At 70.8% G+C, this 20881-nt stretch overlaps 6 protein-coding genes across 10 annotated transcripts; 4 read left to right on the top strand and 2 right to left on the bottom strand.

Annotated features, from left to right (window-relative positions):
* The first annotated feature begins 441 nt into the window (after positions 1-441).
* On the top strand, positions 442-2900 carry FBXW9 (F-box and WD repeat domain containing 9). 2 transcript variants are annotated; one of them, XM_032094590.1, is made up of 10 exons: positions 442-802; positions 1103-1242; positions 1336-1467; positions 1560-1672; positions 1743-1834; positions 1914-2062; positions 2139-2252; positions 2337-2426; positions 2548-2613; positions 2732-2900. In XM_032094590.1, the coding sequence occupies exons 1-10, from the start codon at positions 547-549 to the stop codon at positions 2804-2806; spliced, it is 1227 nt and encodes a 408-aa protein (XP_031950481.1). In that variant the 5' UTR covers positions 442-546; the 3' UTR covers positions 2807-2900. The 2 variants fall into 2 exon arrangements, with proteins under 2 accessions (XP_031950481.1, XP_031950480.1); XM_032094589.1 differs by having other exon boundaries at positions 1066-1242.
* Positions 2901-3215: 315 nt separating this feature from the next.
* Positions 3216-5656, top strand: DHPS (deoxyhypusine synthase). Of its 2 annotated transcripts, XM_032094609.1 has the most exons (9): positions 3216-3449; positions 3530-3691; positions 4129-4250; positions 4333-4429; positions 4541-4627; positions 4711-4816; positions 4903-5006; positions 5097-5222; positions 5305-5656. In XM_032094609.1, the coding sequence occupies exons 1-9, from the start codon at positions 3249-3251 to the stop codon at positions 5404-5406; spliced, it is 1107 nt and encodes a 368-aa protein (XP_031950500.1). In that variant the 5' UTR covers positions 3216-3248; the 3' UTR covers positions 5407-5656. The 2 variants fall into 2 exon arrangements, with proteins under 2 accessions (XP_031950500.1, XP_031950501.1); XM_032094610.1 differs by lacking the exons at positions 3216-3449; positions 3530-3691 and adding an exon at positions 3754-3761.
* Positions 5650-7436, bottom strand: WDR83 (WD repeat domain 83). The gene is made up of 9 exons (XM_032094600.1): positions 7262-7436; positions 6992-7112; positions 6806-6911; positions 6670-6718; positions 6454-6580; positions 6313-6380; positions 6116-6224; positions 5923-6037; positions 5650-5851 (listed from the first exon to the last, which is right to left on the bottom strand). The coding sequence occupies exons 1-9, from the start codon at positions 7362-7364 to the stop codon at positions 5699-5701; spliced, it is 951 nt and encodes a 316-aa protein (XP_031950491.1). The 5' UTR covers positions 7365-7436; the 3' UTR covers positions 5650-5698.
* On the top strand, positions 7434-8276 carry WDR83OS (WD repeat domain 83 opposite strand). The gene is made up of 4 exons (XM_032094672.1): positions 7434-7514; positions 7637-7742; positions 7989-8086; positions 8164-8276. Exons 1-4 carry the CDS (start codon positions 7480-7482, stop codon positions 8228-8230), a joined length of 306 nt encoding a protein of 101 aa, XP_031950563.1. The 5' UTR covers positions 7434-7479; the 3' UTR covers positions 8231-8276.
* Positions 8277-8799: 523 nt separating this feature from the next.
* Positions 8800-15295, top strand: MAN2B1 (mannosidase alpha class 2B member 1). Its single transcript, XM_032094482.1, is given in 25 exon segments — positions 8800-8910; positions 9262-9364; positions 9691-9864; positions 10071-10264; positions 10761-10865; positions 10867-10894; positions 11200-11342; positions 11549-11665; positions 11734-11816; positions 11899-12019; positions 12118-12196; positions 12274-12383; positions 12466-12573; positions 12662-12778; positions 12854-13036; positions 13188-13285; positions 13368-13485; positions 13571-13689; positions 13771-13872; positions 13951-14038; positions 14130-14210; positions 14282-14497; positions 14570-14719; positions 14945-15047; positions 15125-15295. Coding segments are annotated over 25 exon segments (2922 nt in total). The 5' UTR covers positions 8800-8826; the 3' UTR covers positions 15223-15295.
* Positions 15288-20561, bottom strand: TRMT1 (tRNA methyltransferase 1). Of its 3 annotated transcripts, none has more exons than XM_032094501.1 (17): positions 19788-20561; positions 19100-19349; positions 18754-18809; positions 18550-18665; positions 18282-18469; positions 17794-17909; positions 17613-17725; positions 17382-17530; positions 17226-17309; positions 17060-17129; positions 16843-16977; positions 16671-16756; positions 16349-16457; positions 16194-16270; positions 16000-16119; positions 15620-15731; positions 15288-15369 (listed from the first exon to the last, which is right to left on the bottom strand). In XM_032094501.1, exons 1-17 carry the CDS (start codon positions 20527-20529, stop codon positions 15304-15306), a joined length of 2589 nt encoding a protein of 862 aa, XP_031950392.1. In that variant the 5' UTR covers positions 20530-20561; the 3' UTR covers positions 15288-15303. The 3 variants fall into 3 exon arrangements, with proteins under 3 accessions (XP_031950392.1, XP_031950394.1, XP_031950393.1); XM_032094503.1 differs by having other exon boundaries at positions 19747-19830; XM_032094502.1 differs by lacking the exon at positions 19788-20561 and adding an exon at positions 19747-19780 and having other exon boundaries at positions 19100-19352.
* Positions 20562-20881: the final 320 nt, after the last annotated feature.

Genomic DNA, 20881 nt, shown 5'->3' with positions numbered 1-20881 from the left:
GAGGGGGCGGGGACCCGGTTGTGTCGCGCCGGGCGGCACAAGAAAGGCCGTTGTGGACCGTGCGCTGTGTCCGTGTCGTTTGTTACCGGGGGGGACAACGGGGAGGGTTTCTGCGGGGGTCCGGGGGGATTTTGGGGTCGCTCCGCGCTCCCGGAGCTGCCGCTCCCGGAGCTGCCTCCATGGCCGCACGTGGCTCGCTTCCGGTGCCGCCTGATGACGTCATGGCGATGCTTGCAATGCCATTGGCTGGTTCGCGGGTCGCGCCGGAAGTGGCTCCCGCCGTGGCCGTGGCGACGGGACGCGGCGGGGCCGGGCTGGGCCGGGACCCGGTACCGGGGGGGGCGAGGGGAGGGCCGGGGGCTCTGATTTGAGGCGGGAGGGCGGTGTTGGGGTGCGTCCCGGTACCGGGGGAACGGAGTGAGGACTTCGCGATACCGGGCAACCGGGGAGGGTGGTCCCGCTTTGGGGCGGATCCCGGTGTCCCGGAGGGACGGGGAGCAGTGCCGGGGCCGCGCTCGGTGCTGACCCCGTTCCCCCTCCCCAGCCATGGATGGGCCCCCCGCGCCCGCCGCCGCCTCTCCCGCGGAGCCCGACGGGCCGGCGGCGGGCGCGGGGGTCCCGGGGGGGCTCCTGGCGCTGCCGCCGGAGCTGCTGCTGCGGATCTGCGGCTTCCTGCGGGCGCGGGAGGTGCGGCGGGTGCTGCCGTGCGTCTGCCGGGCCCTGCGGGACGTGGCCCGGGACGCCGTGGCCTGGCGGCTCCGGCTGCAGCGCCGCGCCCGCCGCCCCCTCCCCGCGCTGCCAGGTGGGTCTGGGGGCGCCCGGGACCCTCCCGGGGGGCGGGGGGATGTCCCCGGTCCCGCCGCGTTCGCTGGGGGCACCTCGGGGGTAGATGTGGGGAGTTGGGACCCCCCCGAAGCCCCATTCCCCCCTCCCCAGCGCCCCATTGCCCCCCCGGGAAAGGACCCCGAGGTGTCTCTGGGGGACCCTCCTGGCCGCCCCAAACCTCGGCGTTGGGTGGGATCCCCACCTGCGCAGCCGCCATCCTCTGAAGGGTCTGTGGGACAGGCTTGGGGACCACCCACGATTTTGGGGCCCCCCCCAGAGGATGGCTTCGACTGGGCGGCCGCGTGCGAGGACCTGGAGGAGCACCTGGAGCGCTGGGGGGCCGGGGGGGCCCCCATGGAGCACTTCTCCCTGGACGAGGGGCACTTCGCCTCCGTCGACTCCGTCCTGCTGCTGCAGGTGGGACCCGCCGGGCCCTGGGGGGGGGGCGGGGAGGTCTCCTGGAGCTCCAGGAGGGTCCCCAGCTCACCGGCGGCCCCTTCCCGTTTCCAGGGGGGGTCCCTGTGCGTCTCGGGGGGCCGCGACCGCAACGTGAACCTGTGGGACCTGCGGGAGCTGGGCCGGGGCCCCCCCGGGAAGGTGCTGGTGAAGGCGCTGGGCTCGGGGCGCAGCGGGACCCACAAGGTGCGGCTCAGACCCCACAACCCCCTCCCTCGGGGGGTCCCGGGGCGGGTTTGGGGTCCGGCAGCGCCTGTGGGTCCCCCCCCACCCCCCAGGGCTGGGTCTGGTGCTTGGCTGCGCGGGACACCCGGGTCTGCTCCGGCTCCTGGGACAGCACCGTGAAGCTCTGGGACCTGGCGGCCGAGGGGCAGCAGTTCGGGGAGATCAGGTACGGCCCGGGGGGGCCGGAGGGGGCTGGGGGCGGCCGCGGGGGTCCCGCTGACTCCCCGCTCCCCCAGGGAGAAGGCGGCCGTGCTGTGCCTCTCGTACCGCCCCGACGTCCTCGTCACCGGCACCTACGACAAGACGGTGACCGTGTACGACCCGCGAGGTACTGGGGGGGTGTTGGGCGGGGTGGGGGCTCTGGGGGTGTCCCACTGACCCCCCTGACCCCCCCACCCCCCTCCCAGCCGGGCAGGCCCAGGTGAGCAGCTACAAGCCCCACGCCAGCGCTGTCCTGTCGCTGGCAGCCGACGAGCGGCTCATCGTGTCGGGCAGCGAGGACCGGACCCTCGTGGTGTTCGACCGCCGCGCCGGCGCCGTCCTGCAGCGGCTGCAGGTGGGGGCTGTGCCCCACGTCCTCCCCCGGAGGGTCCCCTGTGCCCTCCGCGGTGACCCTCAGGTGTCCTCCACAGCTGGACAATTACCTGCTGTCCATGTCCTACCGGGGCTCGCAGCTCTGGGCTGGGGACAACCAGGGCCGTGTGTACCTGTTCGGCAGTGGCAGCGGCGGCTTCCAGCCCGCCCGGGTAGGGACTTTGGGGGGTCACGGGGGGTTGTGGGGGTCAGGTCCCCTCTCCCGAGCCTCAGGAGGGGTTTCTGTCCCCCTGCAGTACTTCGACGTGGGGCACCGGCTGCAGATCACGGGGCTCTGGCACTCGCTGGGCTCGCTCTACACCACGTCCACGGACAGGACGCTGCGGGTGGGGGTCCCCACGGCTCGGCCCCGCGGGGCTGGGCTGGGGGGGCCCTGAGAGGGCTGGGGGGCTCCTCGCTGGGCTGAGGGCGCTTCTGACCCCCGGCTTTGCCTTTCCTTTCCTGCAGATCCACGTCCCCACAGATCCCCCCCGCACCATCTGCTCCTGGACACACGACGACGTCCTCAACGGGGTGAGGAGCTGTCCCCAGCCCTTGCACACGCGTGTGCACACGCAGCCCCTCCTGGGATGCCCCCCAAGCTCCCCCGGGGTGTCCCCAGCTCCCCTGACGCTCCTCTGGCCTCCCCCAGATCAGTGTGGACGGGGACGTGGTAGCCGCGGCCTCGGGGGGACTCTCGGTGGAGGTGTGGAGGCTCCGGACCTGATGCTGGCGGGAGGGCTCAGACCGCGCCCCGCGGGCTCCCCGGTGCGCTCCCCACTGTGGCGGGGCAGGGCCCGGGTCCGGGACGTCGGTGGGGCTGGACGCTGCCGCCTATTCATGGGTATTAAAGGATTGGACTGGAGCGGAGCTTGTGCGCCCCCGCGGGTTTGGGGTGAATTTGGGCGGGTTTGGGGCGCTTGCGGCCGTGCCGGGACTCCCTCAGTGCAGCGCCGGCCTCGGCACCGGCGCCTTTTCGCGTCTGCGAGATTCCCGTCCCTCCACGGCCGCCGTCCCGCCAAGATGGCGGCGCGCGGCTGTACGGAAAAGGCGAGCGGGGAGGCTGAGCAAGATGGCGGCGCGCAGCCGCACGGCGGAGGGATCGCGCAGGTGCACGGCGCGGGGGGCGCGGCCTAAGATGGCGGCGCCCTGAGCGGCCTGGCCGAGCCATGGCGGCCCCGGGAGAGGCGCCGGGAGAGGCGCTCCGGGCCGTGCTGCGGCCCAGCGGGGCCCTCCCGGCCGAGGCCCTCCCGGTGCGCGGCTACGACTTCTCGGGCGGCGCCGACCACGCGGCGCTGCTCCGCTCCTTCCGTACCACCGGCTTCCAGGCCACGAGCTTCGCGCAGGCGGTGGCCGAGATCGAGCGGATGGTGCGGCCCGGGGGGGATCGCACCGGGAGGGCGAGGCGGGGCCCGGGCTCGGTGTGACGCCCCCGGTGTCCTCCCCGCAGATCGCGGCCAAGCTGGAGCCGCTGAGCGCGGAGCAGCGGGAGCGAGCGGCCATGGCCGGGCCTCGGCCGCCCTCGGGCTGCACCATTTTCCTGGGCTTCACCTCCAACCTCGTCAGCTCCGGCGTCAGGGAGAGCATCCGCTACCTCGTGCAGCACGGCATGGTGACAGGGGGACAGGGGACAGGGGGACAGGGACAGGGAGAGCATCCGCTACCTCGTGCAGCACGGCGTGGTGACAGGGGGACAGGGGGACAGGGACAGGGAGAGCATCCGCTACCTCGTGCAGCACGGCGTGGTGATAGGGGGACAGGGGACAGGGAGAGCATCCGCTACCTCGTGCAGCGGGGGACAGGGGACACCTGAGAAGGGCGTGGGAACGCTGGGGATGCTGTGGGGACACTTGGCAATAATGTGGGGACAGTGAGAAGGGTGTGGGGACATTGGGCACCGCAGGCAGTCACAGGGTCCGCTGTCCCACTTGCCCCATGGCCAGGAGCCCTCAAGGCCTTGGGGTGTCCCAAGGGGGTCCCTGTGAGGTTCCAGGGGGTGGGGGTGGTCGCACACGGGTGTCCCTGAGGCGCTGACCCTGCCCTGGGCAGGTGGACGTGCTGGTGACCACGGCCGGGGGGATTGAGGAGGACCTGATCAAGTGCCTGGCGCCCACCTACATCGGGGACTTCAGCCTGCGGGGCCGGGACCTGCGGGAGAACGGCATTAACAGGTCTGGAGGATAAGCATGGGGGGCTGGGGCCACGGCTGGGGCCACCTCAGGGTCACCTCGGGGTTGCTTTGGGGTCCCTCAGGATCGGGAACCTGCTGGTGCCCAACGACAACTACTGCAAGTTCGAGGACTGGCTGATGCCCATCCTGGAGCGGATGGTGGACGAGCAGGACACGCAGGTGAGGGTGGGGGACTCCAACCTGGGATCCCTCAGCGCTGGGAGGGAGCTTGGGGGTCCCTGGACACCCTGGGGCGCCCCTGGCCAAGGTTCCTGAGCTGGGTCCCTGCAGGGCGTGCGGTGGACACCGTCCCGGATGATCGCCCGGCTGGGCAAGGAGATCAACAACCCCGAGTCCATCTGTTACTGGGCCCAGAAGGTACTGGGGGGGCACTGGGGGGCTCCGGGGGGTGTCACCGTGGGTGCCAGCGGCTGTCACCGCGTCCCCCCATCTCCCCACAGAACAACATCCCGGTGCTGAGCCCGGCGCTCACCGACGGCTCCCTGGGGGACATGATCTTCTTCCACTCCTACAAGCGCCCAGGGCTGGTGCTGGACATCGTGGAGGGTGAGTGTCCCCTTGGGGACTCCCCAGGGTGCCCCAGGGGATTTGGGGGTGCCCTGAGGGCGCCCTGACCAGCACTGTGTCCGCAGACCTGCGCCTCATCAACACCCAGGCCATCTTCGCCCACAAGACCGGCATGATCATCCTGGGCGGGGGCCTGGTCAAGCACCACATCGCCAACGCCAACCTCATGGTGAGGGGACCCCTGGGGCAGGGAGGGGGCTTGGGGCCCCCCGCAGTGGGGGGGGGGCCGGGGGGCTCACCCGGATGTCGCCCTCGGCAGCGGAACGGCGCCGACTTCTCCGTCTACGTCAACACGGCGCAGGAGTTCGACGGCTCCGACTCGGGCGCGCGGCCGGATGAGGCCGTGTCCTGGGGCAAGATCCGCGTGGACGCCACCCCCGTCAAGGTGGGGGGGCCTGGGGGGTCGAGGGGGGAATTTGGGGGGCACAGGGTGGGGGTTTTCCCCCTGACCCCCTGCCCTGGGCCAGGTCTACGCCGACGCCTCGCTCGTGTTCCCGCTGCTCGTGGCCGAGACGTTTGCCCGGAGTGCCGACGCGTTCCCGGTGCCCGCGGGGACCTCCGAGGTCTGAGGGACCCCCCTGGCTCAGCTTTGGGGGTGCTGAGCCCCCCCCACCTCTGCAGGGGCTCCCGGCTCGGCGCTTCCCACGGCGTGGGGGACAGTGGGGCGAGTCCCCCTGGGGGGGGACAGGGGCCCCCCACACCTGCACCCCCCTGTCCGAGTGTCCCCCCTGTCCCCAGCGCCCCTCCCTGCCTGTCCCCCTCCCCCCAGCGCTCGTATTTATTTATTCCAGCTCCCAATAAAGCACGGCAGGGTCTCCACTCGGGGTTTATTCTTTGTCACCGGGGTCCCCCCAGGCCCCGTCAGGTGTTGGGGTCCCCCTCGGGCTGGAAGGTGTCCTCACGCCACAGCGTCACCTGGCCCTGGGTGGCCACCAGCAGGCAGGGCAGGCGCGGGTGGAAGGCCAGTGACTGCACCACGCCCTGGCCCACGGGCAGGCTGAGCGCCAGTGAACCCTGGGGGGACACCGGGGGTCAGGGGGGGGTCGAGGGTGTCCCCAAACCCCCCCCCCCGGATCCTCCCTCACCTCCACCAGGTTCCAGAAGTAGACATGGCCGTCCTCAGAGGCGCAGCCCACGTGCGTGTCCTGCTCATTCAGGGCACAGTCCAGCCTGTACGTCGTGCTACGGTGACCTGTGTACCTGGGGAGGGGGACACGGGGTGAGCTGGGGGTCCCCCAAACCCCCCGGAGAGCGCAGGGTTTCGGGGGGGGGCCGTACTCGCCCAGCAGCTCCCCAGTGTCCTTGTCCAGCAGCCGCAGCGTGGAGTCCAGGCTGGCGGCCAGCACGCACTGCCCGTCCTTGCTGAAGCACACGCTGGTGATGGGGCCTGGGGGCACACGGGGAGTTTGGGGGGTCCCGCGGAGCCTCCCCAGCTTTGGGAGCCCCCCCAGGGCCCCCCCACGGGCCCCACTCACTGCCAATGTAGTCGGAGCAGAGCTGCCCTGTGCGGAGGTCGTAGCGCCGCACACGCCCGTCCACGGAGCTGCGGGGAGGGGGGAGGTTTAGGGGGTCCCCAGTTCAGGGGGTGCCCCGGTGCCGGGGGGCTCGTCCCTCACCCTGTCAGGATCTCGTGGGATGAGAGCTTCACGCTGGAGATGCCGTCCTTGGCCTCATCCAGCACCTGGATGGGGTCGGGGCGGCGGGAGCGGCAGTCCCAGCACCGCACTGTGGAGTCGATGGAGCCTGGGGAAAAAGAGGGGTTCGGGCGAAAAAAAAAGGGGGGTCAGGGTGGGAAAAGGGGGTGCAGAGTCTCCCCCAAACCACTCCCTCACCAGACACGATGACAGTGGCTTCCTCGTTGAACTGGACACAGTTCACCTTCTGTGGGAGAAGCAGGGAATTAGTGCCTCGCCCCTCACGCAGGATCCCAAATCCTCCTCCCCAAACCGCCCCCCGTTCCCTCCTCACCCCGGCGTGTCCCCGGTACTTGCGGACCACCTGCCCCGTGGTCACGTCCCAGAGCGCCACGGCCTTGTCGGCGCCGCCGGAGCAGATCTGGCTGTTGTCGAAGGACCTGGCGGGGCGCAGGGGGGGTCCCGTGAGCGCGGTGGGGGCTCCCCGCGGCGGGCAGGGGTCCCCAAAGCCCCTCCTTACCCCGCGGCGTCCAGCACCTCGTAGCCGTGGCCCTGGTAGGTGCGCAGGGCTGTGCCCTTGTGCGGGTTCCAGAGCTTCAGCGTCTTGTCACTGCCGCACGTCAGGCAGTAATTCCCATCCGCTGCACGGGGGTGAAGGGACGTGACCCCCAGGACCCCCAAACCGGCACCCCCTGCCCGGTTCCCCCTCTTCACCTCCGCGTCCTGATCTCTTCCCCCGTTCCCTGTTTCCCCCCGGTACCCCCGGTCCCTCCGTCCTCCGCGGTCTCACCGTTGAACCGGGCGGCCCGCACCGCGCCCTGCCCGCACTGCAGGGTCCGCACCCGCTGCCGGGGCAGCTCGGCCTGGGCGGGCCGCGGCCTCGGGAACGCCATGAGGGGACCGGGGCTGGCACCGGGGGCCGGGGATGGGGCCGGAGGCGGGACCGGGGCTGGGACCGGGGGCCGGGCCCCTTCCGGCGGCGGCGGAAGAGGCGGTGGCGGCGGGGCGATGGCGGACCCGCGGAGACCCGGCAAAGTGGCCAGGTGGGACCGGGAGAGGGACCGAGAGAGGGAGAGGGGAGGACCGCGGAGGGGCCGGCAGAACCGGGCAGAGATCAGCGGCATCCGCGGGGGTCCCGGCTGACGGAGCCCCCTTCCCCCGCCAGGTACAAGCCCCCGGCCACCGAGACCAACCCGGCGCTGGAGGACCCGACCCCCGACTACATGAACCTGCTGGGGATGGTGTTCAGCATGTGCGGGCTCATGCTCAAGGTGCGGCGCGGGCGGCACCGGGAGCTGCCGGGGGGTACCGGTACCGGGATCGGTTCTGAGGGCAATTCGGGGAAAGGGAGGCACAGAGAGAGCCCCTGGTGGGGCTCAGGGCCATTCCCGGCGGATCTCAGGGCTCTCCGGAGGTCTCCTGCCCACGCCGGGGGTCTCCAGGGGATCTTGGGGGTCTCAGGCCCCATCGCCGCGGGTCCCCCGGGGGTCTCACGGCGGTGTCCCGGGGGTCCCCAGCTCAAGTGGTGCGCCTGGATCGCCGTTTACTGCTCCTTCATCAGCTTCGCCAACTCCCGCAGCTCCGAGGACACCAAGCAGATGATGAGCAGCTTCATGTGAGTGCCGGGGGGTCCTGGGGGGTCCCGGGCCGGGTTTGGGGGGGTCTCTGACATCTGTGTCCCCCCCCCCCCAGGCTCTCCATCTCGGCCGTGGTCATGTCCTACCTGCAGAACCCCCAACCCATGTCCCCGCCATGGTGACGGGGGATGGGGGTCCCCGCGGGGGCAATAAAAGGGGGTCCTGGCACTGGTGTGGTCTGTCTGTACGTGAACGGGGGTGACGGAGCCCCCCAGGAGAGGGAGGAACTGGGAGGGGGAGTCCTGGGGGGCTTTCAGGGGGAGTCGGGGGGATCTGAGGGGGGTCAAAGAGGTGTTGGGGGGGTCTGAGTGGGATCAAAGTTATCTCGGGGGCATCTGAGGGGTGGCCCAGGGGAGTCGGGGGGCCTGAGGGGGCTCTGAGAGCCGAGGGGGGGCTGAGGGGGCTCTGAGGGGGGCTCGTCGTGGGCGGGGCCTCGGGAGCCGCCACCGTTCATTGGCCACTGGTCGTTTCCCGCCGTTGCCAACGCCCTCCCCAAGAGCTGTCAATCACGGCCGCTGTCTTCTCCTCATTGGCTCCCGTCCGTTGTCGCTCCCGCCGTCCGCCCGGCGCGGTCTCCTTACGCCCCGCCCCCGCGGGCAGCAGCGGCGAATCAGAGCGCGCGGCGCGCAGCAGCGCCTTTTCCCGACCGCCCATTGGCTGGCGCTAGGGACGGGGCGGGGCGAGCTCGCGGGTCATGTGAGCGTGCGGTCACGTGACCATGGGTGTCATGGCGGTGCCCGGGGCGGCGGCGCTGCCGCTGCTGCTGCTCCTGATCGGGGCGGCCGCGGGCTGCGGGTACCAGGTGGGACCGAGGGGCCGGCGAGAGAGAGACTGGGGGGGCCGGGATAGCCTGGGGACATCGGGAGGGACGGGCGGCACCGGCGTGTCCTGGGATAACGGGAACTTGAATGGACTGGGGTCACCGGGAGAGGCTGAGGGGACACCGGATCGCCCTCAAGAAAGGGGAACTGGAATAGCTGGGGGCACTGGGATGCACTGGGCACTCTGAGAAAACGGGAACTGGGGCCATTGGTTTTGCCAACCGCTTCCGGAGCCCAACGGTCCTCCCGGGGCAGCGGCGGGGGGATCCCGGGGCTGTTCCGGGGGGTCCCGCGGGCCCAGCCCGGTCCGAGCCCCCCCCGACCCCCCCCAGTCGTGCCCCCCGACCCGGCCGGACATGCTGAACGTGCACCTGGTGCCGCACTCGCACGACGACGTCGGGTGGCTCAAGACGGTGGACCAGTACTACTATGGGGGTGCGTGGGGACAGCGGGGACACGGGGGGGACACAGCGGGGACACGGTGGGGACACGGCGGGGACAGGGGGGACACGGGGGGGACACGGGGGGGACAGTGGGGACACGAGGAGCACAGGCCACCTGCGGGGAGGTGACGTCCCCAAGGCCGCTGTGCGGGTGGGGGTGGTGTCACCTGAGGGCGGGACACGTCCCACGTGCTGCAGAGGGGCTGGAGGTGACGTGGGGGGGTCCAAGGGTCGCTGAGTGACACCGTGTCCCCCCGTGCTGTGACCTCCCCCATCCCGAGGGTTTTGGGGTGACCCGGTGCCCCCCCGTGCCCCCAGTGCGGAACCGGGACCAGCACGCAGGGGTCCAGTACATCCTGGACTCGGTGGTGGCCCAGCTGGTGGCCGTCCCCTCCCGGCGCTTCGTCTACGCCGAGGTGGCGTTCCTGGCGCGCTGGTGGCGGCAGCAGGACGAGGCCACGCGGAGTTTGGTCAGGGAGCTGGTGCAGGAGGGTACGGAGCGACTCGGGAACATGGGGGGCACTGGGAGGGACTGGGGGGGGACAGAAAGGGATGGGGGGGACTGGGAGGATCGTGGGTGGCACTGGGGTGGGGGTCTGGGGTCTCTGTGTGACCGTGGGGGACTTGCCCAGGGCTGCACCTCTGAGAGGTCCCCAAGACCTGTCCCCTGAGGGGTTTTGGGGTGCTGTCCCCCCCAGGACGGCTGGAGTTCGTGGGGGGGGGCTGGTGCATGAGCGACGAGGCCACGACGCACTATGGGGGGGCCCTGGAGCAGCTGGCCCTGGGCCGGCGCTTCCTGCGCCGCGAGTTTGGGGCCTGCGGCACCCCCAGGGTGGCCTGGCAGATCGACCCCTTCGGCCACGCCCGCGACCTGGCGGCCTCCTTCGCACAGGTGGGGCAGCCCAAAACCCCCCCGGCACCCCCGAATCACCCTCGGCATCCCCAAACCCTCCCCTGCACCCCCAACCCCCCCCTGGCACCCCTGAATCACCCTCAGCATCCCCAAACCCTCCCCTGCACCCCCAACCCCCCCCAGCACCCCTGAATCACCCTCAGCATCCCCAAACATTCCCCTGCACCCCCAAACCCCCCCTGGCACCCCCGAATCACCCTCGGCATCCCCAAACCTTCCCCTGCACCCCCAAACCCTCCCCTGCACTCCCAAATCACCCCAGCACCCCCAAATCCTCCCTGCCCCCCAAAACCTTCCCTGGCACTCCCAACCTTCTCAGCCCCCCCCCCCCCCAAACCCCCCCTCCGTATCCCCAATCACCCCCCCAAACCTATTTAGGGACCCCCGCAGTGACACCCCCCCAGATGGGGTACGACAGGCTCTTTGTGGGGCTGTGGGGGCCCCCAGTGACCCCCATGACCTGGTGCCCCCCCAGATGGGGTACGACGGGCTGTTCGTGGGGCGCGTGGACCACCAGGACAAGTGGGCGCGGCTGCAGCGCCGGGAGCTGGAGCTGCTCTGGAGGGGCAGCGCGAGCCTGCCCCCCCCCCCGCACCGACATCTTCACCGGTGACCCCCCGGGCCCCCCAAACTGCCCCCTGTGCCCCCCTCCTGCCAGTGACTCCCCGGGACCCCCAAACTGCCCCCTGCCTGCCCCTCCCCGTCCTGTCCCTGCCATCCCTTCCCAAGGCTTTGTCCTTTGTCCCCATCCCTGTCACCTCCCGTGTCCCCCACCCCTCTCCCCTGGCCCCATCCTGTCCCCAGGGGTGTCCCCTTCCCATTTCTCCCCCTCTGTCCTGTCCCAGCCGTGTCCCCAGCCCCATCCCCTGTCCCCCTGGCCGTGGTGGCCGGGGAGGTGACAGCGCTGTCCCCAGGGATCCTGCCCAACGTGTACAACCCCCCCCCCGGGCTGTGCTGGGACCAGCTCTGCACCGACCCCCCCGTGGTGGACGGCGACGGCCCCGAGCGCAACGTGGACTCTGTGGTCAACTCCTTCCTGGAGGCTGCGGCCACCCAGGTCCTGCCAGGGGGATAAAGGGGGGCTGGGACCCCTGAGTGGGGAAAATTGGGGGAGGCCTGAGGGAGTGGGGGTCCCTATCCTCCAGGATGGGGTTCCCAAGGGTCCTTGTCCCTCCTGGGATGGGGGGAATGGGGGTCCCTGTCCCCTGGGGTGGGGTGCCTGGCTGTCCCTGGGCGTCCGAGCTGCGTCCTCTGTATCCCCAGGCCCGGCAGTACCGCACCAACCACATCCTGATGACCATGGGCTCCGACTTCCACTACGAGAACGCCCACCTGTGGTTCAAGAACCTGGACAAGCTCATCGCCCACACCAACGCCCGGGTGAGGGGCTGTCCCCAAAGCCCCCCTCGGTGTCCCCAAGCCCCCGCTGACCCCCTCTTTGTCCCCAGCAAGCCAACGGCAGCCGCGTCCACGCCCTGTACTCGACGCCCTCGTGTTACCTGCAGGAGCTGCACCGGGCCAACCTCACCTGGTGAGGGAGGGCTGAGGGGCTGGGGAGGGGCCGAGGGCCGGGCGGGCTGGACAGACGGAGGGACAGCTGGGATGTCCCCCAGGCCCTTGAAGACGGATGATTTCTTCCCCTACTCGGACGGGCCCCACCAGTTCTGGACCGGTTTCTTCAGCAGCCGCCCGGCACTCAAGGGCTACGAGCGGCTCAGCAGTGGCTTCCTGCAGGTGGGGGGCACCTGGGGACTGCCCGAGGGCGTGGGGACCACCCCGGGGCTTGGGGATCCCCTCGTGGGCACCCCCTCTGATCCTGATCTCCCCCCCAGATCTGCAGCCAGCTGGAAGCGCTGGCCGGACCCTCCTCACGGGACGGTCCCTACGGCCCTGGGGACAGCTCCGTGCTCCGTGAGTGCCTGGGGGACACCTGGGAGGGACCTGGGCACCCCCAACCCCCCCCAACACCCCCTTTTTCCCTCCCCGAGGCGAGGCCGTGGCTGTGGCCCAGCACCACGATGCTGTGTCCGGCACCGAGAGGCAGCACGTGGCCAACGACTACGCCCGGCAGCTGGCCAAGGGCTGGGACAGCTGCCAGGTGAGCCCCTGGGGGGCCAGGGGAGGGTTCTGGGGACAAGGGCAGGGCTGGGTGTGACCCCAAATTCCTGCCGCCCCCGCAGGTGCTGGTGGCCAACGCCCTGTCCCTCCTGGGGGGCACCAAGGGCCCCTTTGTGTTCTGCAACGCCCTCAATGTCAGCGTGTGCCCCCTCAGCGAGACCACCGCCCACGTGAGCACCCAGGGGGGTTTGGGGGGGGTTCTGGTGGTCCCCAGGGACTGACACCCCCCCTTGTGTGACCTCCCACCCCCCCCCCCAGTTCACCGTGATCCTCTACAACCCCCTGGCCCGGGGCGTGGCCTGGCCCGTGCGGCTGCCGGTCAGCGGCACCTCCTATGCCGTGAGTGACCCTCAGGGCCGGCCTGTGGCCAGCCAGGTGAGCCTTGACCCCCCAAACCTCCCAGTATCCCCCCCCCAAACCCCCCCGTGACCCCTCACCTGTCCCCCCCAGGTGGTCCCGGTGTCCGGCGTGACGCAGCGGCTGCGGGGCGGTGCCGGGGGGGCCCCGGGGGAGCTCCTGTTCCAGGCCTGGGCCCCCCCCCTGGGGTTCAGCACCTTTGTGGTGAAGCAGCTGAGCCCACGATCCTCCCCCAAGTGGCCCTCGGGGGACCCGGAGCCGCAGATCCAGAACGAGGTGAGGGGACATCAGGGGGGACACAGATTTGGGGGGGTCTGGGGGTTCCCTAGATGGAGGGGATGAGCCCCAGCTCCCAGTTAAACCAGTTGGGGGGTGACTGGGTGGCCTGGGGGGGCCTGACCTGCCGCTGTCCCCCCGCTGACCGCAGCACCTGCGGGTCCTGTTCGACCCCGTCACGGGGCACCTGCGCGAGATCCAGAACTTGGCCAAGGGCTTCTCGCTGCCCGTGTTCCAGAGCTTCTACTGGTGAGGCTGGGGACACTCCTGGGGGTTTTGGGGGGGTCCTGGCTGCAGGGGGGACCCCCCTGACCTGCCCTGACCCCCCCAGGTACAACGCCAGCGCCGGGGACGCGCTGAGCCCCCAGGCCTCGGGCGCCTACATCTTCCGGCCCAACGCCTCCGCGCCCATCCCCGTGGCCAAGCGCGCAGCCACGCGCCTGCTCAAGGTGGGCAGGGGGTCCCGGGGGGGGGTCCCTCGGGTTTGGGGGGGGGTTTCCCGATGTAGCTGAACGTCCCCGTTTTCCCCCCCAGACTGCGCTGGTGCAGGAGCTGCACCAGAATTTCTCGGCGTGGTGCTCGCAGGTGCTGCGGCTGCGCCCGGGGCAGCCCTACCTGGAGCTGGAGTGGACCGTGGGGCCCATCCCCGTGGCGTGAGTGTGGGCAGGGGTCCCGGGACCCCTGGACTCCCCCGGGGACCCCCTGGTGACACCGCTCCCACCCCCCCCCCCCAGGGACGGGCTGGGCAAGGAGGTCATCAGCCGCTTCGAGACCCCCCTACGCACGGCCGGGCGCTTCTACACCGACTCCAATGGGCGCCAGGTGCTGCAGCGCAGGTGAGGGGGCTCAGGGGACCCCCGGGACCCCTCCAGGGGCTGAGCGGGACCCCCATGACGCCCCCTGGGCCCCCCCAGGCGTGACCACCGGCCCACCTGGAACCTGAGCCAGAGCGAGCCTGTGGCTGGAAATTATTACCCCGTGAACACACGGATCTTCATCAGGGTAACGAGCTGGACACAGCTGGGCACAGCTGGGGTTGGGCACAGCTGGACACAGCTGGGCCACGCCCCTCACTCCTGTTCCCCCCGGGCAGGACCAGAAGGTGCAGCTGACGGTGCTGACCGATCGCTCCCAGGGCGGCAGCAGCATCCTGGACGGGTCCCTGGAGCTCATGGTGAGCTGGGGACCCCGGGGGGGACACCCCGCGGGAGGGGACACCTGTGACACCGCCCGTGTCCCCTCCAGGTGCACCGGCGGCTCCTGAACGACGACAACCGGGGAGTGGGGGAGCCGCTGGACGAGCCCGGGGAGGACGGGCGGGGCCTGGTGGTGCGGGGCCGGCACCGGCTGCTGCTGGACACGGCGGCAGCCGCGGCTGACCAGCACCGGCCGCAGGCACAGGAGATGGTGACGTCCCCGTACGTGGTGCTGGCACCCGGCTCGGGGCCTCACCTGCGCCAGGTGAGCGGAGAGGGGTCACTGGGACGGGTGAGGCGGGCAGGGGTCTCCCTGCTCACCGCCCCCTCCCTGCAGTTCTCGGGGCTGCGCCGGGCGCTGCCCCCCAACCTGCACCTGCTGTCGCTGGAGCCGAGGGGCGCCGGGAGCCTCCTGCTGCGCCTCGAGCACCTCTTCGAGCGCGGGGAGAGCCAGAACGGCTCCCAGCCCGTCACCGTGGACCTGACGGTCAGCAACGGGGACAGGGCTGGGGGTCCTGGGGGTCCGAGCCCCATTTTGGGGGTCCTGAGGCTGCCCTGGGGGGTCTGGGACAGCTTCCAGGGTGCCCCTCCCTCACTCGGCCTGCCTGGGGTGGGGTTGGGGAGGGTCTGTGCCAGCTCCCCCCACCCCGGGCTGGGCTCTGGGGTGTTTGGGGTGGCTCTGGAGGGTCTCTGACACCCCCCCCGCCCCCAGACCCTTTTCTCGGCCTTCACCATCACCTCGGTGCGGGAGATGGCCCTGGGTGGAGATGTCCCCCTGCAGAGCGTGTCCCGCCTGCTCTGGACCACAGCCACAGGTACCAGGGGGCTCAGGGGGCTGGCAGGGGGGTCCTGGGGGTCCCAGCCCCCCCTCACACCCCTCATGCCCCCCCAGGCACCCCCAAGCCCCCCCCAGTGCGCAGGCTGGACCCGCGGCAGGTGCGGCTGGAGCCGATGGAGATCCGGACCTTCCTGGCCTCGGTGCGGTACTGAGGGCCCGGGGGGGCCCTGAGCCACCCCCCCCAACCCCAAAAAAAGTGCATTAAAAACCCCCCGAGTTTGGTCAGACCTGGTTTAATGGGGGGCGGCCGGGGGGGGCTCGTGGGAGTAGCAGCACTGGTCACCTCGGGGACAGCTGCCCTGTGGGGGAGGGACAACATAGGGGGAGCTGGCACCTGCCCCGAGACCCCCGATCTGCCTTCACAGCCCCCTCCCATATTCCCAGCCATCCCCCCCTTATCCCAACCCCACTTCTATTCCTAAATCCTCCCCCCTTTTCTTTTTTCTCCCAGACCCCTCTCTGTTTCTCGACTCCCCCCGTGTTCCTGGACACCCCCTTTATTCCCAGATGGACCCCCCCCCCCCCCAATATTTTGGGGCCCCTTCCCACCTCCTTGAAGCGTTTGCAGGGGAATTGTTTCAGCCCAGCCCCGTCCGGGCGCTGCCTCCGCTTGTTCTGGAGCCGCTCCCGCTTCTCCTGCAGGGACGGGGAGAGGTCCCCCCTGGGAAGGCCGGGAATGAGCTGGGGACCCCTGGAAAGGGGAGAGGGACAGGGGCATCTCCCCCCAGAAAGAACCAGAGCAAGGGATTTATCCCTTCTCCTATTTTAGGGAGGTTTGGGGGGGAATTTTGGGGGTCCTGAGGGAGTTTGAGGTGGTTGTGGGGTCTTGGGGGGGTTTTTCCCCACTCCGAGCACAAAAAAGGGGGGAATGTCCCCCTTGGGAAGGGTGGGGGGCACCTGAACCCCCAAAGCAGCCCCCCAGAGCTCACCCTGCCTTGGCCCTGGCCTTGGGACCCCAAAAGGCCTCGGGGTTCTCGGGGAATCGCTTCAGGCCGCGCTTGCGGGAGCCGGGGTTGGCGTCCTCGTGGAGGGCGAAGGAAGCCTGGAGCCTGGGAGGGGCAAAAGGGGCGATCAGGGGGGCCTGGGGGGTATCAGGGGGATTTGGGGGGGTCTGGGGTCCTACGTGGGCTCCACTGCGAGGATCCGGGCAGCCGGGCTGGAGTCCTGGAGCCGCTCGCGCTTCACTGGGTGGAGCTTGGCCTGGGAAAAGTGGGGAAAAGTGAGGAAAAGTGGGGAAAAGGGGGGTGGGAAAGGGGGGTCCCCGAGCCCCCTTCTCACCCAGCAGCGCATGATGTCCCAGAGCACGGCTGGCGGCGCGTCCGTCTTGACAGCGTTGCGGCAGGCGTGGGACAGCGAGACCCGGAACCCCGCGTGCAGCAGGGCTGACCTGCGGGACAGCGGGGACCCCAAAATCGCCAGGGGGTTTGGGGGGACAGGATGGGGCTGGGGGGGCCAGAGGGGGTTTGAGGGGGGCAGGAGGGGGTTTGGGGAGGTCTCAGCCTTGGGAGATTTGGGGTTCCCTGCAGGGGGTGGGTTCCCAGAGAGGACTTAGGGTCTCTGAAGGGATTTGGGTTTCCCTGGAGGGGTTTGGGGTCCCTACCTGAGCTGCAGCAGGGACGGGGTGTTGCTGCGGATGGTGCTGCTCAGCCCGTCCAGGGTGTAGTACAGGGGGACATCGCTCAGCTCCTGCCCCACAGGCAGCCCCACGGTCACCGCCAGCCCCGCATTGGGGATCTGGGGTGTCCCCCCACACCGTGTCCCCCCGTTGTCACCTCGGCGATGACGCTGAGCATCCCCCGCAGCCGCGGCTCCGTCGAGAAGCGCCCGGGGCTCCGCTCCAGCGCCACCAGCACCCCCTCCACAAAGGCGGGGTCGTGCAGGGGCTCGGCCCACACCGGGCCCCCCACCTCGAGAGGGGAAAAAAAGGGGAGTTCAGGCCCTGAATTTGGGGTGCCGGGCTGGGGGGGGGCGGGTGGCACCCACACGCACCTGGTGGCGCTGGTGGCAGAACTCACAGGTGGGACCCACGGGTGGCCCCGTGGCCACGCTGTACTTGAACCTGGAGGGGGGGAGACGCAGGGTCACGGCCCCACAAAGAGTCTTGCGGACCCCCAAAGGGTCTCAGGAACCCCCAAATCCCTTGGGGGGGCCGTACCCGCTGCCGTGGCTCGTGGCCCTGCCCAGACGCTGCAGGTGGTGGGAGCCGCAGCCCACGCAGTGGAACACCAGCGCCTGCTTGCTGCAGGGAAATGGGGTCAGGGCGGGTCTGGGGGGCTCAGAAACCCCCAAAACCCCTCCCCCCAACCCTCACCTGGCCGAAGCCTTGACCTTGGCCTGGCCCGTGAAGACCCTGACGAAGACGCGCACGTAGAAGTCGGCGCTGACCGACAGCAGCGGCACCACGAAGCGCTGGTAGCAGTTGGCGCGGAGGTCGAGGCTGTGCAGGATGATCCGCAGGGCCTGGCAGGGGACAGCAGGGACACGGGGGATGTGGGACACCCCCTCGTGCCCCCCCTGGACAGGGGGACCCCCCAGCACTGACCATCTCGTGGCAGAACTTGCCCTTGAGGGACACGGCGCCGTATTTGCTGTAGCAGGTCTCCGCGCTGTTGCCGGCCATCACCGCCATGTCCGTGCAGGTCACGCAGAGCAGCCCTGGGGAGTCGGGGTTCAGGGGGGTCCGGGGGGTAGTGGGGGGTCCCCAAAAGCCCCCCCAAACTCACCCCCCTCGCTCACGGCCTGCACGGCCGCATCCAGGAAGGGCGCAGGGCTCCCGTAGGGGTCCAGGTCGATGACGTCGAACGGCTCCCGCTCGGCCTTGCTCTGGTACATCAACATCCTGGGGGGGACACGGGGGGGGTCACGGCGTCCCCACGGCCTCCACGGGGACCCTCAGCACCCCCTTGGGGACCCTGGCCCCCCTAGGACACCCCCAGCCCTCATGACTCCCCTCGCTGCCTCTGCCCCGCTTGGGGGACAGGATGGTCCCTGACGCCCCTCAGGGACAGCAGGACTGGTTCTGTGAGGCAAAAGGGTCACGGGGACCCCCCTAAACAACCCCAGAGGTCCCAAATCGGGGCAGGAGGTGCTCCTTAACCCCCCTCCCACAGGGACACTTCAGGGACACTCCCAGCTCAGCCCCGAACTCCCGGATGCTGCTGGGCGGGGGTTCCCTCCCCGTTCCCAGCGGGATTTGGGGATTTGGGGTTACCTGGCGTCGGCCAGGCGGGGCGTGACGAGGTCCCCGACGCCGTTGCGAGCCACGTTGCGGGCCATGAGCGCGGCCGCCCGCGCGGAGCAGTCGCTGGCCACGATGGCCCTGAGCCCCGGCACCTCCCGGGCGAAGCGGACTGAGCGGAGCCCTGAGGCCGCCAGGGCCTCCAGCACCCGCAGGCCCCCCTGGGGGGCACAGGGGGGGTTTCAGGGGGGTTCGAGGGGAATTTGTAGCTCCCCACCGGGCCCCCGAACCCCCTGCACACCTCACAGGCCTCTCCTGGCCGCGCTGTCCGTGGGGTCTCAGGGGGTGTCTGGGGGTCCCTGGCCTCGGGGGGGTCTGGAGGGCTCCCCCCCAGCTCCTCCTCGCCTGGAAGGATGACTGGAAAAGAGGAGGGGGCTGAGGGAGAGCCCTGGGGACCCCAAAAATGGGGTCTGGGGGGGAAGGAGGGGGACAGAAGCCGCCGTACCCCGAATTCCTTTGGGGCGCAGCTGCAGCCGCGCGAATTCCGTCAGGACGGCACAGCTAGGGGGGGAAAGGGGGGTGTCAGGGATCCCCTGGGGGGGGAGTGACACCCCAAAACCTCCCCCAGACCCTCCAGGGCAGCCCAGAGCCCCCAAAATCCTCCTGGGATAACATGAGGGTATTCCCAGGACACTCCAGAGCCCCTCAGGATTCTCCAAGGACCCCCAATAACCTTCTCAGGACACCTCCAAGGCCCCCCAAATTCTCCTGTGACAACTCCGAGACCTCCCCAGAGTGCCCCAAGACTCCCCGGGGCTCCCCAGGACCCTCCCGAGCCCCCCCCGGCTCACGTGAGGTCGCGGTTGAAGCCCTGCACGGGGTTATAGAACACCTCGTTGGCGCTGGGGAAGACAATGGTGGCGCGGCCCTCGGTGATCAGCGTCTCGCCGGTGCCGGGGGTGCCCCCCTCGCCTTGAGGGGGTCCCGCCGACCCCTCCGGGGACGCCCCCGAGCCCGGCGGGGTGGCGAAGCCGTTGGGGGAAGCGCTGTCCATGGTGGGGGGGAGCAGGAGGCCTCTGCGGAGGGTCCTGAGGGCAGCAGCTGCTGGGGGAGGGAGGTCACGAGAGGGGTGCGGCCGCACCGCGGCGGTTTTGGGGGGAAAACGGGGCGGTTTGGGCTCGCCCCGAGAGGGCGGGAAAAGGGGAGGAAACCCCCCCAGGAAAAGGGAAGGAAGAGGCGGGGAACGGGAGGGGACGAGCCCCCCGCGGGCAGGGGGGAAACACGCGACCCCCGTGAGGAGGGGGAGACCCCCAAAACGGGACCGGGGGGGTGACACCGCGCCCCCCCTCCCCCCCCAGCACGTGGCGTGGGGCAAGGCCGGGGGACTAAACCCCGCCCCCTCCGGGTCCCGCCCCGGTGTCGCCCCCCGAGTCCTCCGGCCCTCCCCGCGCCCCCCGCCTTGTCCCCCGTTGTCCCCGTGTTCCCCCCCCCCGCTCACCCGCGCGCGCCGCCCCGTGCATCCCCCGCACCGCCCCTCACATGGGCGCCGCCATGTTGCGCCGGTCACGTGACGCCGGCGGCCGCGCCGGGCCTGAAAACCTCCGCCCGCCCCGCTAAAACGCGATCTTCCGGGGGTGCCTCCCGGCAGCGCGGGGAGGAGCCGATCCCGCCGGACCCCGCCCGCGGGGCGCGGTGGGTCAGGAATCCGCGCGTTTCCTGCGCGTTCCCCGAGAGTTTCTGCGTCCCCCCCCCTCCCCAACTCCGTGTGGGCACCGGGGGGTGGATGGTTCGGCGCTCGGCTGGTCGCGCAGGCGCGGGCGGCGCGCTCGGCACTCGGCTGGTCGCGCCTGCCGCACAATGAATGGCCGCTGAGCGCGGCGGCACCGGGAGCGGCTCCGGGAGCGGCCGCGGCCCCAGCGCAGCCCCCCCGGCCCCCGGTAAGGCGGGGACCCCCCGGCCCCGCCCCAAGCCCGCCCCCCGCCCCCCCGCACCGGTTCCCCGGCCCCACTTCCTTCCCGCCCGGGCCCGGTGCACCACCCCCCCCCGGCCGCCTGTTCCCCCGGGCCTGCGGCACCTCCCGCCCCCCCCGCGCTGGGGATCCCCCGGTTCCCCCGGGATGCCGCCCCTTCCGCCCCCGGTAGCGGGGGGGCTGCTCTGTCTGTACCCCCCTGCGGGGTTTGGGGTCCCCCTGTTGCAGCCCTCCCTCGACTGGGGGCTTAAGGACGCCCCCCACAAAACTTGGGCCCCCCCCCGTTGTCACCTCTGAGGGTTCGGGGGTCATCTCCCCTCCCCCGCTGGAGCCTGGGGGTCTCCTCTGTCCCCAGGCCCGGGAGCGGGGTCCCCTTTGATGACGCCCCCCGTGTTTTGGGGTTCCTCTGCTCCTCCTCCCCCCCCAACTGGGGGATTTTTATCCCCCCGGAATTTGGAGCTCCCCGGACTGGGGGATCCCGCCCATTCCCCCTCGGAGGGCTTGAAGGTCCCCCCAGTCCCCAGGCCAGGCTTGGGGCCCCCTTTCTTCTCCAAATGGGGGGGCTCCTTGTGTGTCCCCCCCCCGAATTTTCGGGCCCTCTTTGTCCTTCGTGCCCCGGGGGGTCCCAGGCCTGGCCTGCCCCCCCCATGTCCCAGGACTGGGG

This window comes from Corvus moneduloides, chromosome 32 (assembly GCF_009650955.1).
Source record: "Corvus moneduloides isolate bCorMon1 chromosome 32, bCorMon1.pri, whole genome shotgun sequence".
In the NCBI taxonomy this organism is placed as follows: domain Eukaryota; kingdom Metazoa; phylum Chordata; class Aves; order Passeriformes; family Corvidae; genus Corvus; species Corvus moneduloides.
Note: the sequence above shows the minus strand (reverse complement) of the source record. Positions and strands in the feature narration are given on the sequence as shown.